The sequence below is a fragment of the Dasypus novemcinctus genome, chromosome 10 (assembly GCF_030445035.2).
Source record: "Dasypus novemcinctus isolate mDasNov1 chromosome 10, mDasNov1.1.hap2, whole genome shotgun sequence".
Taxonomy (NCBI): Eukaryota; Metazoa; Chordata; class Mammalia; order Cingulata; family Dasypodidae; genus Dasypus; species Dasypus novemcinctus.
Genome location: NC_080682.1, coordinates 71,330,207 through 71,346,378, shown reverse-complemented (window position 1 = coordinate 71,346,378; position 16,172 = coordinate 71,330,207). Strand labels below are relative to the sequence as shown.

The following is a 16,172-nucleotide window of genomic DNA, read 5'->3' as shown; positions in this document are numbered from 1 at the left end:
CTGTTAGAAACTAATATGGTGAATTAATTCTGGTCTTCTTTTTCTTTTGTGCCATTTGCTCAAGTTTCAAAGAACTAAATGGGAGCATCTAATTGGCCAAATGTAGGTTATAGGACTGTTCTTTAGGTACTGCCCCCCTTGGCCTCTATGAATTCCATAAAAAGGTACCAAGATTTGTGCATTCATGTTGAGCAGTTGATTGTTACTGGAGAACTGTCAGATGAAGTTGAAGTGAGAAGACAGAGAAAGATTTGAGGTCAGTAAGCAAGGCTGAGCCCAATTGGGAAGAGCATTGAATGCTAGGCACAGGAATTTGAACTTTATTCAGGAGACAACGTACATATTATTTCTCTAACCAGATCTCAGATTCCTTGAAAGATTGAGAGGATAAAATATTTATTCCTCTGTCCTCCTTTTCACCCCATACTGTCAAATGCAGATACACATAGAACAAAATAGTGCTCTGTATTTTGCAATTAATCAATAAAATTCTTTCAATTGAGACAGAATATAGGGGGTTACATGTTGACATCAATTCATAATAAAAGAATACAAATAAAAAGTCAAAGAGCTAGGCAATCTTTAGAAAATTAGACAGAGGAGTAATTTTCTCCTCCATACTCTATTTCCCATTTCAGGAACCTGCAGACACTTCTTTATCCCCTATCCTATTTCCTAGAAGGCATCCAGGGTAATGGAGGGAATACCACTTGAGTTTAGGATCAGTTAAACATGATTTCCAATCCATGCTCTGCTACTTACCAGTTTTATTACTGTGGGCAAGACCTTGACCTCTCTGATTCTTCACTTACTCCTTCAAAAAACTTGGATTCATATTAACTATCTCACTGTTGTGATAGTTTCACCTAATAGGTAAGTTCCCTTTTTCCCCTCTGACTTTCTCTTACTGATATACTTATCCCAGTCCTGACCTCCCAACAGTTCTCTGACATTCCAGGATTCATTTTTCTCCTTCTCACCATGCCCAGCCTAATGTTCTCGTTCACCCATGAGCATCTTTGAGCAAGAAACTTAGGATCCAAACGAATGAAATGTTAATGGTGCAAGAGACAGTTATAGAGTTATATTTGTCAGAGTATTACCCAAGGACATTTCCATAACATTAGCTGGTAATCACTAATGCATAATACCGCATCTGCTAAGTAAGTTTCAGCTGTGATATATAAAATTAATAATACATTAGGAGGCAGAATATCATAGAGAGTAAGAGCATCTGTAATGGGCAGGAGTCTTCAGATTTCTCAGCTCACTACATTCTCAAAACAACCTTCCCAAAGGCATTATGCTCACTTTACAACTGAGGAAAATGAGGGCCAAGAAGAATCAGAAGTTTGCATAAGATCAAAAAGCTACTAAGTGGCAGAGCTAGTGTTAAAACTCCAGTTTGTCAGCCCTAAATGTCATCTTCATTTCTTGGTTTCTCAATTTTTACCACTCCCCAGTAGTTAGATGGAATCATATGAAATTGACATATAATTTATAAGTCAAAAATGGTCAAATATTGGGAATTATATGGGGCTCAATGCATACAAAGAGATAAGCTGTACAGAAATCAACACATCTCCTACTACTACTCTTACTTCCTTATCTTTTCCTTTACTTTCTTCCACAAATTCACAAATTCTATAAGTAGTGACACTGATTTGAATAGAATAGCTTTAGGAAGGGTTTAGGAGGATTTTAAGATATGGTCTCTGTTCTCCTCTTACCTAAAATAAAGATGGGGAGATGAAACAATCTCACAAGAAAGCATCAGTTAGTATTTTAGGACAGCTGTAACAAATTACCACAAAACTGGTGGCTCAAAATGAGTTAATTTACTCACGCACAGTTCTGGGGGCCGCAAGTCTGAAATCAAAGTGTCCACAGGGCCAGCTCCCTCTGAAGGCTCTAGGGGAAAATCTTTTCCTGCCCTTTCCGAGTTCTAGTAACTCCTATGGTTCCTTGGCTTTTGACAGCATGACTCTGACCTCTGTCCTGCCTTCACATGGCCTCTTCTTCCCATCTGCCTTTGTGTCCCCTTTTCTGTCTCTTAGAAGGACATTCTTATTGACTATAGGGCCTGCTATAATTTCAAATAATTCTATCTCAATCCTACCTTAATTACTTCTCCATAGACCCTATTTCCAATAAGGTCTCATTCTTAGATTCCGGGTGAACATAAATTTTGGAGAGACATTATTCAATGCCTGACTTTATCAGAGAGCAAAACAATGAAGGATGGATTGAACTGGTCATCAATCAATGAAGATTCATATGTCAAGTCCAGTGCTTGTCTCCAGTGGATGCCGTGATGGGTAAAAGATACAATTCTTGCCCTCCTGGAAAAAAGTAACAAAGATAAGAGCAAACGAACAATTAAATAATCATAAATGTAAACTATGTTCAGAGTGCCCATCAGTTCTTTTCTCTTCTGGCTAACCCCCAATGTGGGCAAGTCCTAGACCTTGAGACCCTGTCCTGGAGTGGATTTGCAGACTTTCTTGATCCCACTGAAGGCATTTTGACAGGCTAATTTTAGATAAAGCCTGTTTTTATTTTACAGGCTTCCAGTTCTTTGAAGATGGCTTTTCTGGCAATTCAGAATTGGAGCCTTTCCCTTAAATGTAAAGCAAATATGCTATTAAGTCGGGTGGACTCATTTTCTCTGGGAGTGACTGCTTGCAACTACAAATAAGTATCTGGCTTTGGGGTACTAAATAAAGAATGTGATTAACAGCTTTCTTCTTAAAAACACAAAATTACAAACCAAAAAAGGCTCAGTTATAGGCATGTTCCATGATTTGGAGGGAGTCAAATATATTCTTGATGTTTCTTATGCCACTGGGTGGAGCAAACAAAGAGAATTTAATTAGAAGGATAAAACCCCACATGTAATCTTGAAGCAATGAAACTCTTTAATTACACTCTTTTTGTTGGCATGGTTGAATTGTAGCTAAATTGGATAGTTTGAAAATAGACTATGTTTTCATGAACATATTTAATAAAAGGTCTGTCCAACTTTAGTTTACATAATTACATGCTTTCACTAACTTGATGCTCTCATATTTCAATCATTTGGTTTTCTACATAACCTTTAAAAATGCAATAGTGTGTATAACATAAAGAATATGAGTTAACTGATAGCATATTTGAATCCAAGCATTAAATCAACCCTAATGAAAGGGTTTTTAACCAGGGGATTTTAACCAGGGGTCCACAGACTCCCAAGGAAAATTTCATGGGGTCCATGAGCCTGAATTAATTTTGAATAATCCTAAAATTTAATTTAAAAACATGCCAATGTTGAGTGCCATAAAACTATTTGCTGCTTCATTCTGAGAAGGGATCCGTGGTTTTCACCTGACTGGCAAAGGGGTCCACGGAAAAAAAAGTTAAGAACCCCTGTTTTAATGGGAATTTACTATTTCTCAGAAGTTTTTATTTCATTGCCATGGCATTAAAGATCATCTTAATGCTGCATAATAGAGCACTTTTTTCAATATATGAATGCATTGGGTTTTTTTTTTTTAAGATTTTATTTTTTAATTTATTTCTCTCCCCTTCCCCCACCCCGCCCCAGTTGTCTGTTCTGTGTTCATTTGCTGTGTGCTTTTTGTCCACTTCTGTTGTCGTCAGCAGCATGGGAATCTGTGTTTCTTGTTGTTGTTGTTGCATCATCTTGCTGAGTCACCTTGCACTGGGTTTTAAAATTTCCTTCCATTGCTTTAAGAATATTTGTATTGATATTTTTATATCATCATGTACTTGAACTCAAAGCCCAGAAATCAGAATAGAGAGGAATGGATACCTATAGGCAATCCACATGTGGTGGTGGAGAAGCCCCCAAAAAGAAAACTCTAGATACTTAGTAGAGCTGAGGCAAGATGCCGTCAGAATAAACCTGAACGCAACTAATTGCCATAGTAAAGACTGGAGTCAAAAGATCAACCGAAAACTATAGTGATATAAAGCATGTTAGTGGTTGCTAGGGGCAGTAGATGGGAAGACGAGAGAGGCTGCAAAGGGGCATGAAATATTATTTGAAAATATTCTATATCCTGATTGTGGTGGTGGTTGCATGACTGTGTACAGGTCAGAAAATGAATCTAATTGCACATTTCAAATAGATTATTAATATAATTACAATTATTAATTTAAATTATGCCTCCATAGAGTTAATTTTTAAAAGAGTGAGCCAGAAGATGTGTGGCAGGCACAAGAAGTGTCTGATAAAAGTACCTAACGTATATCATAATGAAGATTCAATGTAGTAATATATGCAAAGTGCTTTGCTCAATGCATAGCAGTGTATCAAATATAGTAGTATGACAATTATTCATCACTAACTTGAGGTAATCCTGATGATTTTGAAAGAAGTGGGAGAATTGAAAATTTGAACTAATTTGGTAGAAGTCATTTTAGTCTTAGACTTTTTCAAATTAAGGTAATGTTAGAAATATAAATGATATACAAATTTCATTAGAAATTTAGATAAGTAAGCTGGAGCTGGATATTTGATTTAGAGCCCCAAAGAAGTGACGGTGAATGGAAAAAGAGTAAAATAGAGTAACAAGAGAGATTTTGGTGGAACAAAATAAAAGAACTAAGGAAATCACTGAGAGTACAAAAGAGAGAAACATGAAAACTAACATTCATTTAATGTCTACGATGTGCCAAGGTTTTAACATTATTATTCACAACCACTCATTTGATGGATTGAAAATTTCTACTACATAGATCAGGAAATTAAGGTTTGGAGGGGTTAACTGACCACCTCAATGTACTCAGCCACTAGGTGGCCAAGTGGAAGGTTCACTCCTGAGACTGGTCTGTAGGATTCAGAACACCTAACTTTAAAGCCCATGCTTTCTTCCACATCATGTTGCCTGACAAATGGGAGAATCAGAGTGATGAGAGGGGACTCAGGATGATGTAGGCCCTGTTAGCCATAGTGGAAGGTATAGAAAAGTTTGGAGAGGCACAGGATTGAAAGACTGATATGGGACAAGGATGGACGACGTTTGGGGGAATGATTTATTGCAGTGGCATGATAGGGGTTGGAAAAGATTTGATGGTAAGAAAACAGAGAGCCATTGGGTATAAACTCCCTGTTGGAAAAGCTTGTCTGTGAAAGGTCTCTGGGAAACTGTAATGCAGATGCAGTCACTGAAGGTCCAGGGGTCCCGATTCTCATTAATTGATCCAGCCAGTCTTACGGGTTTATTTTTCACCCCATTTATGTGTTTTCCAAAGAAAAATAACATTCCTAAGCATAAGTCATTTAAACAAGGGCACATGTTACTACAGGAATATAATAGCAGTAAAGCAGATATGGGTCGTAGTTAGCAGGGAAATTAAGGAGAGGAAAATATACTTCACGTTGCTTCTTCTTGCCAGTGTTTGCCAAAGGTCCAGCATCTGACTTCCAGAGAGAAGAGGCTACTGCTTAAAAGTTCAGGCAATGTTGCAATTTACTCTTTCTAACTCTGCTGAATCCAACAGAAACTTTAGGTAAATTTTAAGGTTTCTTCAGAACTAGAGAATTATCTTTCAGAAGACACTTGGCCACTTCAGAGGTTAGTCCAAGTGTGTAATACAAATACTCTCCCACCTGTTAAGAAGCAAGTGGCATTGGAAAAGTCTGCTACTGTTTGAACTCTGACAGTAAGAAATTTGAGATAGACCCTGGTCCTATCACATTATTATTATTTTATTCATTCCTTCGGCAAATATTTATTGAGAACCACTCTGTGTCAGGGCCCATTCTAGGGGCCACAGATATAGTACGAAGGAGAACAGGTAGTCTTGACCTTCAAGGATTCTAAAAACAAGTAAATAAGCAAACAAATACATACACAAAATCAGAAATTGATTACTGCTATGAAGGAAAATAAGGCAGGGTAAGAAGATTACCATACGGTGGTCAGCACAGTAATTACCAAAGAAGTGACAGTTGCACAAAAAGCAGAAGGAGGAAAGAGAGTGAGCCATCAAGCACCTGTGTGAAGATAATTATGGGAGGGGGAACAGCAAGTGCAAAGGCCCTGTGATGGGAATGTGTTTCTTGTGCTTAAGGAACAGCAATGAGACAGGGAGGCTGGAGTGTAGTGGGGGAGAGAGAGAGAGAGAGAGAGGGAGGAAATAATAATGGACATTTAGCCAGGGTCAGATCATGTAAATATGGCCTTGCTATCCATGGCAAAAAATGTGTTTGGTTGTTATTGTATGTGTACGAGAAACCTGTTTGAAGATTGAAAGTAGGGGAGGGTCATTTGTAATACCAGTGGCTGTCACAAACAGGCATAAGAGAAAATGGGGCAGAATAATGCATCCTTGTTTTCTATCTTTTGTTAAGGCAGCTCTCCATTATTTCTATAGTCTGGGAACCAATGCCATTTTCCCAGTTATAAGGCAGGGCGGCCATGCTATCATATGCAGTTAGATTGGCAGATATCAAGAATGCACATCTGTACTAAGCATTAAAACCTGCCTTTTTTGATTATGACAATGGTTATAGAGGCCAGCCTGTACAGTCTTTTTTTTCCTCTGGGCAAGGGAAGAATGCAACCTGGTAGATAGAGTGATAATAAAGAGGACAAGGGTTTAAAGGACCAGGATCTAGAAAACGTCTGGAATAAAAATGACCTATTTTGCAAATAAAGTTATTTGGTGTCTCCTTGAAGCCAGGAATCTGTGTGGAGCCATAAGGTGCCAGGAATCCAAAAAAGGGTTGAAACAACATTTTGTAAGAGGAAATAATACTTAGTCCCATAACCAGTATTCATATGTACTTGTAAATCTATTCTCTGCCAATCTATTAAATTTTCTCTCATTTATTACATTTTTATTGTTTCCAAAGTCCTTTCATACATATGGTTAATTCAGCTTTCACAACAACCTTGAGTAATGGGTAGAGCAAGTTAGCGTTTTAATATTCTCAGATGACCTCACCTAGGGCTCAAAGAAGCAAAATAATCTGTCTATGGGCCTCATGCTGCTCAGCTCCTTAAGGAGCAGATGCAGGCATAGAACAGCAAGCTTTTGACTCCTGGCACAGAGCTCTCTATATTAGAGCACTGTGAATTGCAGTGATATGAAATTATATGGAATAAATGAAATTTCTAGAGGTGAAAAAAGATAGTGAATGCTACTATCCCAAAAGGAAGAAACTTATTCTAGAAGAGAAATCAAAAAACAAGACTGCCCTATATTTTTTATGTAACATTTATGTAATCTAAGTATCTTAAAAAAAAAAAAAAAAGGCAGACTGATCTAGATTATAGACTGAAAGGGCCAAATCCTTGTTTTAGTTACCAGGAGGCAGGATCCATTACATGATTTTTTTGGCCTTCATAGTCTATCTTATGAACTTTTTCTCTTGAACCTAAGTTAAATCCATCTATTCAATTATGCTATGAGAATAAAAATATTCAAATGCACATGCTGCTCAAATTTAATATATTTAAATTTCTTACACCTCAGTCTTTCACATTATATATTGACATTCCTAATGAACCTTTCAATACTGAATTCAGGCTTTCATTCATCAGCCAACAAACGAGGATTTCAAGCTGACAGTTGACAGTTTAGTTTCCAAAGTATTGCCATTTATATCTTTACAACTGTATTTCTACAGTCATTTCAATATTTTTGCATACTACCTGTCGTAATTTTCCAGGCTTTAATGACAAACACCACACAATGGGTTGGCTTAAACAACAGGAATTTATTAACTTACAGTTTCAGAGGCTGGAAGGCTTACCTTCCTCCCAGGGTAAGTAGTGTTCTGGAAGCCTGACAATCCTTGGATTCCTTTACTTTCCCGTAATGTGGCAATGTCCTCTCCTTTCAATCCTAGTTTCATTAACTTCCGGTTTCTGGCTCCTCCCCCTTGTTTTCTTTTCTTCTGATTATAAAGGACTGCAGTAATCAGATTAAGGCCTGGTCTTCATTCATTTGGACCATACCCTAATTAAAATATCTTCAAGAGATCCCATTTACAATGGACTCATATCCACAGGAATGGAGACTAAGACCAAGAACATGTGATTTTTGTTTGTTTTTGTCTGTACAATTCAACCTATCATACAACCATTAGTGTAAAACATAAAATAGGAAAAAATGCTACCAGATACTTCTAGAAACAGACAAGATTAAGGCAAATCATTCAGAGGGCTGAAAAAGACAACTTCTTAGTCCCAATCAGATACTTAACTGAATGTTCCATTACATTAAAAGCACAAGTATGTAATTCTGGAAATGCAGAGTTGAAGACTGTGTCTAAAGTAGTGTGTAGTAATGAAGGAAATGGATAGATAATAAAATCATGAATAGAGAAGTAGCATAAAATATTTCAGTGATAAAAATACAGAGAAAATTTCTCAAGATCTAAAGCATTGTTGAAAAAATACAGATCTTCATTAAAAGAAAATAACTTGGCTATCAATTAATGGTTAGCAAATTTAAAGTATGTTGGTAAACATTAAGTTCAGCATCAAAACATGCCATTTAATTTTGGGCAAAATCATCAACATTTTATGTCTTCTCATATATGTCACTTCAAATAGGATGCAAAACAAAAAATATATAAAATTATAGAAAAATCATTTTGTTCTAGTTTGCTAGGCTGCTAAAGCAATATACCAGAAATAGGTTGGGTTTTAAAAGTAAGAATGTACTAGCTTACAAGTTTACAGCTCTGAGGCTGTGAAAATGTCCAAATCAAGGCATCATCAAGATACCTTCTTCTTGAAGACCAGCTGCTGGTGATCCTGGACTCTGTCACATGGCAGGGCAATTTGTGGCATCTGTGGTCTCTCCCTTCTATTCTGGGTTTCATTGCTTCTGTGACTTTCTCTTCCTCTGAATTTCCTTCTCTCAAAAAGACTTCAGTAAGAGAATTAAGATCCACCCTGAATGAGGTGGGTCATATCTTAAGATCTAATCACCAAAAGATCCTGCTTACAGTGAATCCACACCCACAGGAATGGATTAACTTAAGAACATAACTTTCTGGAGTCCACATAACTTCAAACCATCACAAATTTATTGCCTTTATTTTTATTTTATCTATGGAAAGCAAAGATTTCACCTTTCTATTTAATCGCAATAGTCACAGCACTGAGCAGAATACCAGGCTTAGAGGGGGAATATAGAAACTTATTATTTGCAAAAATTAGATTTGAATCAAATACTGGCTAATAAAGAGGTAAAAACCAAACACTACTGTCATAATTTGTGATTTATTACAATTATATGTAAATCGATTTCTTGCCATATGTATATTCACCTTTTCAAACACAACTCCAAAATACACCATGTCTGCAAGTAAGGAATTGCCCAGTTTCAAAGCACTTGACCATAATTACTGACTTACTCTTAGAGGTTTAAGTAAGGCAGTGATAACAAGGTGAAGAAGAAAGTTATTTCCTGTTGTGCTTTAACCGTGGTTAGATAAACCTTCACCAAAACACTTCTCTCTGGGCTTCAGTTTTCTCATCTGTAAAAAGTAATTTTGGTCTAAAATGTCAATGAAAGGAAAAGAAAGAGTAGCAAAAATGAGTACGGGTTGTCTTCCTTAATCACTATCTTATTCTCAAAGCATCCCATCCCTGCCCCATATTCATAAACACTTCCTCTCCTCTCTTAAGGCTTTCTCAGCTCAGACCTTTACCTCAACTTTAGTTCACCTGGTTTTTTTTTTTTTCCTCTTCTTTTAGACAATAATTCCTTTTATTTTCCCCAATTATTGCAAACTGGCAGTTAAGTTTCTCAAAAACACAGAGCTAATTCAGTGTGGCCTGTGAGGAGTGGGACTCCCCACTCTGTGACTGAAGCTCTCAGAACACGAAGTGATCCTGGGAGGTGGTGCAGGGCTCAATGTAATTTGGCTTAATTTTAATATCAGTTACATTTTTAATACCTCACGTGCCAAGCATTTGAACAGTGTGTTCCTCACAACACCCCTAGGAAGTGGGTACTATTATTCTCCTTTTAAAGATGAAGCAACTAAAGCTTACATCCAACTTTTAAGTGTCAGAGATTGAATTCGTACTAAGGCCACAATAGATTACCTTCCCCCAACTGTGGAAGACGGACTTTAGGTTTGGCGTCAGGGAAGGAGACCCCACAAAATGAAAAGATGATCCCCACGCGCCAGAAGCAGGATGGAGGGGGCCGCAGGAATCTTGGAGACAAAAGTCACCCGCCAGATTTAAGTAGGGGTCCCTTTAAGGAAGGGGAACTTTCTTCACCCGACAAAAAGTAACTCCCGAGCCGGGGGAGTTGTCCCGGGTGCGAACCGAGGTGGGCAAAGGGCCAGGCGGATGGCCGAGGACCAGGACAGGTGGCCATGGGGGCAGTGGACCAGTCGGCGGGGATCGGGGGAGGATCCGGAGAGATGGGGGACGACGGATCCGGTGAACGAGGACCCCCGGACAGGGGCCGACGTGGTGGATTGGGACCTGGCGAGCCAGTTGAGAAGGGAATGGACTGTCCCAGAGGCCCAGGAGCTGGCGGGGTCCGAGGAGGGGGGTAGCGCGGCAGAGCCGAGGCCAGGCGGCTCCGGCTTGTGGGGTAGAGAGGAGCCGGCGGGCGCGGAGCCGCAGGACCAGGAGATGGCGGTTCCCGAGGGTGGGGCGCAGGCGGGCTCTGAGGCCCGGAGGCGGGGAAAGAGGCGGAGAGAAGACGGAAAGAGGAGGAAAGAGAGGCAGCAGGTGAGGCCCAGCGAGGTGAGGAGGCAGGGCGACCTGCAGCCGCTCCGGTACCTGAACAAGTATCGGGAGAAGTACTGGGAGAAATCCCAGGAGCGCTACCGGGAGAGGGGAGTGAAACTGAGACTCAAGGGCGCGGAGAACCTGGTGAGGCTTCACAAGCTGAAGAGAAAGAACAAGGGGCTGAAGAGGCAAAGGCCGGTGGACTTCGAGGAGGAAGACGAGAATCGCACAGAGGAGAGCCAAAGCTTGGACGGCCCGGCACCGGGGGAGCAGCTCTGGCGGCCAGCGGTCAGATTTCTTACCGAAAGTAATTCTTTGTTACCGCGGCTGGCATCCTCTGCCGTCTCTTCGCGCATGAGTGCCGTTAACGAGCTGGCTAAGATGGGCGACCCGAATGTCTTCGAAATGGTGGAGTTAGAAGGTAAGAGCAGACAGAGCCTGGAGGGAGTAGGAAGGGCCTGCGCGCGTGAACTCCGCCACCCCAGCTGCAGGGACCCTGGGGGACGTTGACGGCCCTAGGCCCAGGTCCCAGGGATGTTCCGGGCCGGGCGCGCCCAGCGCGAGGCAGGGACAGCGGAACGGACAGTCCTTCCCCCGGGCGGGAGGCTGGGTGTCAATCTTCCATCCTCGGCTACTCCAGCGCTCCCTGGGTCTGGGTCCTGCACCCCCTGCAGTTCCGGGGACCACCTCCCTTGGTTCCCTGTGCGCGGCTTAGCCGAGAGGAGATGGGTGCTTGGGCAAGTGGGCTGCGCTCAGCACTGTAAAGGAAGGATCTCCCAAAGAGAGCCTCTGCTTAGAGTACAAGACAGCTCCCCACGTGTAGATTCCTATGGACTTGGGAATGTTACTGTTTCAAAATCTTTCATTGATGAGAAATATTTGGCCATTGTTTACTAAGGCCTTTGCCCAGGCTTACTAACTTGGAATCTGTTAAGTAAACACATATTCCTAGTAGTTTTCTGCTGCTGTCTCCAGGACTTAAGTTCCTTTAGTGACACTGTATTTACTTTGTCTTAACAGTAAATCCAAACATGGAAACTACTTTTTTAAATGATGAAAGGTCTGAGCATAGCATCCTCCCCTCCGTTTTTTCAGACAACTTTGAGATATAATTTACATTGCATAAAATTTCACCCGTTTAAAGCTTACAGTTCAACGATTTTTAGTGTATTTACAGAATTTTACAACCGTCATCATAATCTAATTTAAAAAATTTTCATCACCTCAAATAAAAAACTAAGTCACCCTCCTAGCTCCCCAGTCCCAGCCCTAGGCAGCCACTCATTTAATTACATAGATTTCCCTATTCTGGATATCTCATATGAATGAAATCATACAATATGTGGTACAACATGTGGTCTTTTATGACTGCCTCTTTCTATTAACATAATTTTTGAGGTTTATCCAAATTGTAGCATGTTTCATTACATCATTCCTTTTTATTGCCAAATAATACTCCATTGTATGGATATACTACATCATTTAATGGATATTTGGGTTGTTTTCATTTTTGGCTACTATGAACTATGCTTCTATGAACATTCATGTACAAGTGTTTGTGTGGACATGTTTTCAGTTCTCTAGGGTGTATTCCTAGGAGTGGTATTGCTGGGTCATATGGTAACTCTATGTTTAACATTTTAGGAAATTGTCAAACTGTTTTCCAAGTGGCTGCAATATTTTACTTTCATACAGGAATGTATAAGGGTTCCAATTTCTCCACATCCTCACTAGCTTGTTATTCTCTTTTTTATTATAGCCATCTTTGTGGGTGTGAAGTGATATGTCATAGTAGTTTTTTTTCTTTTTTCCCTCCCCACCTCCCCCAGTTGTCTGCTCTCTGTATCCATTCGCTGTGTGTTCTTCTGTGACCTCTTCTATCCTTATCAGCGGCACTGGGAATCTGTGTTTCTTTTTGTTGCATCATCTTCTTGTGTCAGCTCTCCGTGTGTGTGGAGCCATTCTTGGGCAGGCTGCACTTTCTTTCGCACTGGGCAGCTCTCCTTATGGGGCGCACTCCTTGTGCGTGGGGCTCCCCTACGCGGGGACACTCTTGCATGCCAGTGTACTCCTTGCCCGCATCAGCTCTGCGCATGGGCCAGCTCCACACGGGTCAAGGAGGCCCGGGGTGTGAACTGCGGACCTCCCATGTGGTAGGGGGATGCTCTATCCATTGGGCCAAGTCTGCTTCCCATCATTATAGTTTTGATTTGCATTTCCCTAAGGGCTAATGATGACATCTGTTCATCTGCTTTTTGGTTATTTGTGTATTAGCTTTGGAGAAATGTCTGTTCAAATCCTGTGCCCAGTTTTTAAAATTGGGTTGTCTTTTTATTATTGCATTGTAAGAGTTCTTTATATATTCTGGATACAAGTCCCTTATTAACTACATGATTTGCAATTATTTTCTCCTCTTCTGTGAGCTCTCTTTCCATCTTCTTGGTACACCTCTTGAAGCACACACACCCCCTTTTTTAAAGATCAGAAATAGTTTAAGAATAGAAGAAAATAAAGTGAAGCTACTGAAAATTTTAAGCTTGGATTACTGGTTCTGCTAAATGATGCAATAAATTTACTTGTTAGGGAAAATGGGTGGTTTTCAATGGTACAAAAGAAATCAAATTATTTTTAGAAGTAGAAAATTGCAAGTCTCTTTACACAGCTTGTTCAATTGTTTCCTTTGCTGAGAGTTACTCTCCATTGTAAATTCATTAATTCTAAGATATAAATAGATATGCTTTTTTTTTTCATCTAAAACAATACTTCCTTAAATCAGTTATTTAGAAGTAAAGCTGTGAAAAGAAACAAATATATTCCTCATTGAAGGAAGAGTAGGGAGAAAATGTGGAGTATGTAATACTGTATGTATAATGAAGAAAAAAATCAATATAATGTTTCAGAGATTGACCATTATCCTCCTTCAGATATTAGAAGTATGATCTAATTTAGCCTCAGGATCATTTTACTTACTAGAATTTATACTTAATTTAGTATCACTTTGGCATGAGGTCATATTGCAGCTTGAGTTCATCCCAGGAAGGTTTTAGAACTTTTCCCGAAGTGATTTTTCTGTTTTCCTTTTTTCTTGGAAAAGGCTTTTGTAATTTCTTTACACTCCCTCTTGTGATTGAATCTGTGCCTCTGTGATTTGGGTGGAGGTGGGAAAAAAAGAATGTTGATGAGGAATACCATATATTCGATGATTGGGCCTGATGCCTGCATGCTGCCCAAATGCCTTCCTTAAGATTTGTTTACAGAGCCTACAGAGCCTGCATGCTGCCCAAATGCCTGCCTTAAGATTTGTATACAGATCCAGAACAAAGGCAGTAGAGGGGTTGGCATTGGTGAGAGAAGGACCTGAGGAGCAGGATAATCCAAACCACTCAGGTGGCTTTTGATTTCTAAATGTTTCTTAATATGTCACTTGTTTTTCTGGGTTGGTTTCATGCTCCTTATTGAGACCTCTGTTATTACTAGTGTTGTAGGAAAAGTACATCATTATAAACATGTGTTTTTAACATAGACAATCCAATGGATTCTGGAAGCTCACTTCCAGATGTACGTGTTTCCTCCTGATTAAATGACATAGCTTGGAAAACAAAGTATTGACTGAAGAAGGCTGAAAAATACTAGGTTCCATAGCATCAAATTTAGAGGCTAGTTTTATTTATGCAGATTTCTTAGAGTAAATTTACTGGATACAAGTATACCTCTGTCCTATATATAGTGTATTTCTCAATAACCTTTGATTATTAGATATAAGAAAGTCAAACAATTGATTTACATTGGGTAAGGAGGATTTCTTTACAGAGAGAGTGGCAATATTTTGCCATTTAGATATAATGTTTAATTATATTAATATTTTAATAATATTTAATTATGTTAATATTTAACAGACAAGGATTTCTTAAATATTCCTTGAGTCTGTTTTCTTTACAATTGGATACATAAGCAATCAGTGATCTCCAGTTGGTTATTTTCCCACTATCTAGTAATTTTTAAAAAGAAATTCTAAGAATAAACTGTAACAGAACATTTAAATATATTTACTTAAGCAAACTCTGCTAATAAAATATGTTAGTGTTGCTGAAATTGTGCTATTGACTAGTAGACTTTGTAAGGAAGTTGTGATTTGAAATATTCATTCTTTAGCTGAATTATGGTAGATTTAGCATCAGTAAAGGCAGATTAGGGGTATAAAAATGCTTATAGTTTAATAGTTGAATGTATGTATGTCAAGGATTACATTCATCTTTACAACCACATTAAATTCTGCATTAAGTCAAATCAGCTATCCTTTAGTACTATGGATATTTGGTTGCATATATTTTATTTTATGCTATATTTAGGAGTGTAAACTGAGAGGACTTTGGTAAATACAAGGGCTATTTTTGTATTCTGGACCTGCTGGAGTATGTATTCTTAGTAATCTGCTTTCAGAAGAAACGCAAAGTTCAATCTTTGGGCTGTGTATTAGTCAGCCAAAGGGGTTTTAATGCAAATACCAGAAATCTCTTGGCTTTTATAAAGGATATTTATTTGGGGTAGAAGCTTACAGTTACCAGGCCTTAAAGCAGAAGTTCTTTCCTTCACCAAAGTACGTTGTCATGTGTTGGAGCAAGATGACTGCCAATGCCTGCAAGATTCCAGCCTTCCTCTTCCTCTTAAGGCTCCATAGTCCCAGCTTCTTCCAATATCAGCTATAAGCTGCAAGAAGTCTTGTTTTTCTCCTGGGATTCATTTCTCTCCCAGCTCAGCTGCTTTGTTCTCTCTACAAGGTCAACTGTAGACTTTGAGCTCTTCCCAGGGCTTCTGCCGTGTTTATGGAGCCATCTCTATTCCTCTTGTTCTTCTCCTGTGTACTTACTTCCCAGGGTTCCAGCTCAAAACTCTAGCTTTCTCTTCTATCATGTCATTTTCTCTTTGAGTCCCCTCCTACCAACTGGGCGGTGATTCAACATCTTCCTGAGTGGCGCCCAATCAAAGCCTAAATCATTACTTAAGCAAGTGAAAGTGAAACCCCTGAGTCCAATACAATATAATATGCCCAGAGGACAGACCAGTTTTCAAACATAATCTAATATCTATTTTGGAATTCATAAACAATATCAAACGGCTACAGGCTGGCTTGTACTTTTAGCTCAAATTTGATGATTCTTCACATGATTGGTACCAAACCCTTCTTATTTCTGGTCTCTTTGCTGCAGAAAGAGTATAGTCAGAACATTTCTATTCATTTTGGAGGAAGCTGGAGGAATAACAAGAGGTTGACTTAGAATTGTTGGCTTCAAATCCTGTCTCTTTGTTAGGCCACTCACTGCTTTGACAGAGATCTAGTGATTATGCATCATTGTTAAAACTTTTACTATGTAGTGAGTATGCAAGTGTGACTGATTCTGTGGCATGCATGAGCATCTGCTTGTGTGTGTGAGAGAAAAAGCAGATAGTATGTGG

The 16,172-nt window shown here is 39.3% G+C and overlaps 1 protein-coding gene across 2 annotated transcripts in view; it reads left to right on the top strand.

Moving 5' to 3' along the window:
- The first annotated feature begins 10,300 nt into the window (after positions 1-10,300).
- Positions 10,301-16,172, top strand: part of ANO5 (anoctamin 5) — a 154,703-nt gene continuing 148,831 nt past the window's right edge. Inside the window, exon 1 of one of the 2 annotated variants that reach the window (XM_058305639.2) lies at positions 10,301-11,139. In XM_058305639.2, the coding sequence (XP_058161622.1) occupies positions 10,329-11,139 (811 nt within the window). In that variant the 5' untranslated portion in view covers positions 10,301-10,328. The remainder of the gene's footprint in view (positions 11,140-16,172) is intronic. The other variant, XM_058305641.2, reaches the window with a different exon arrangement.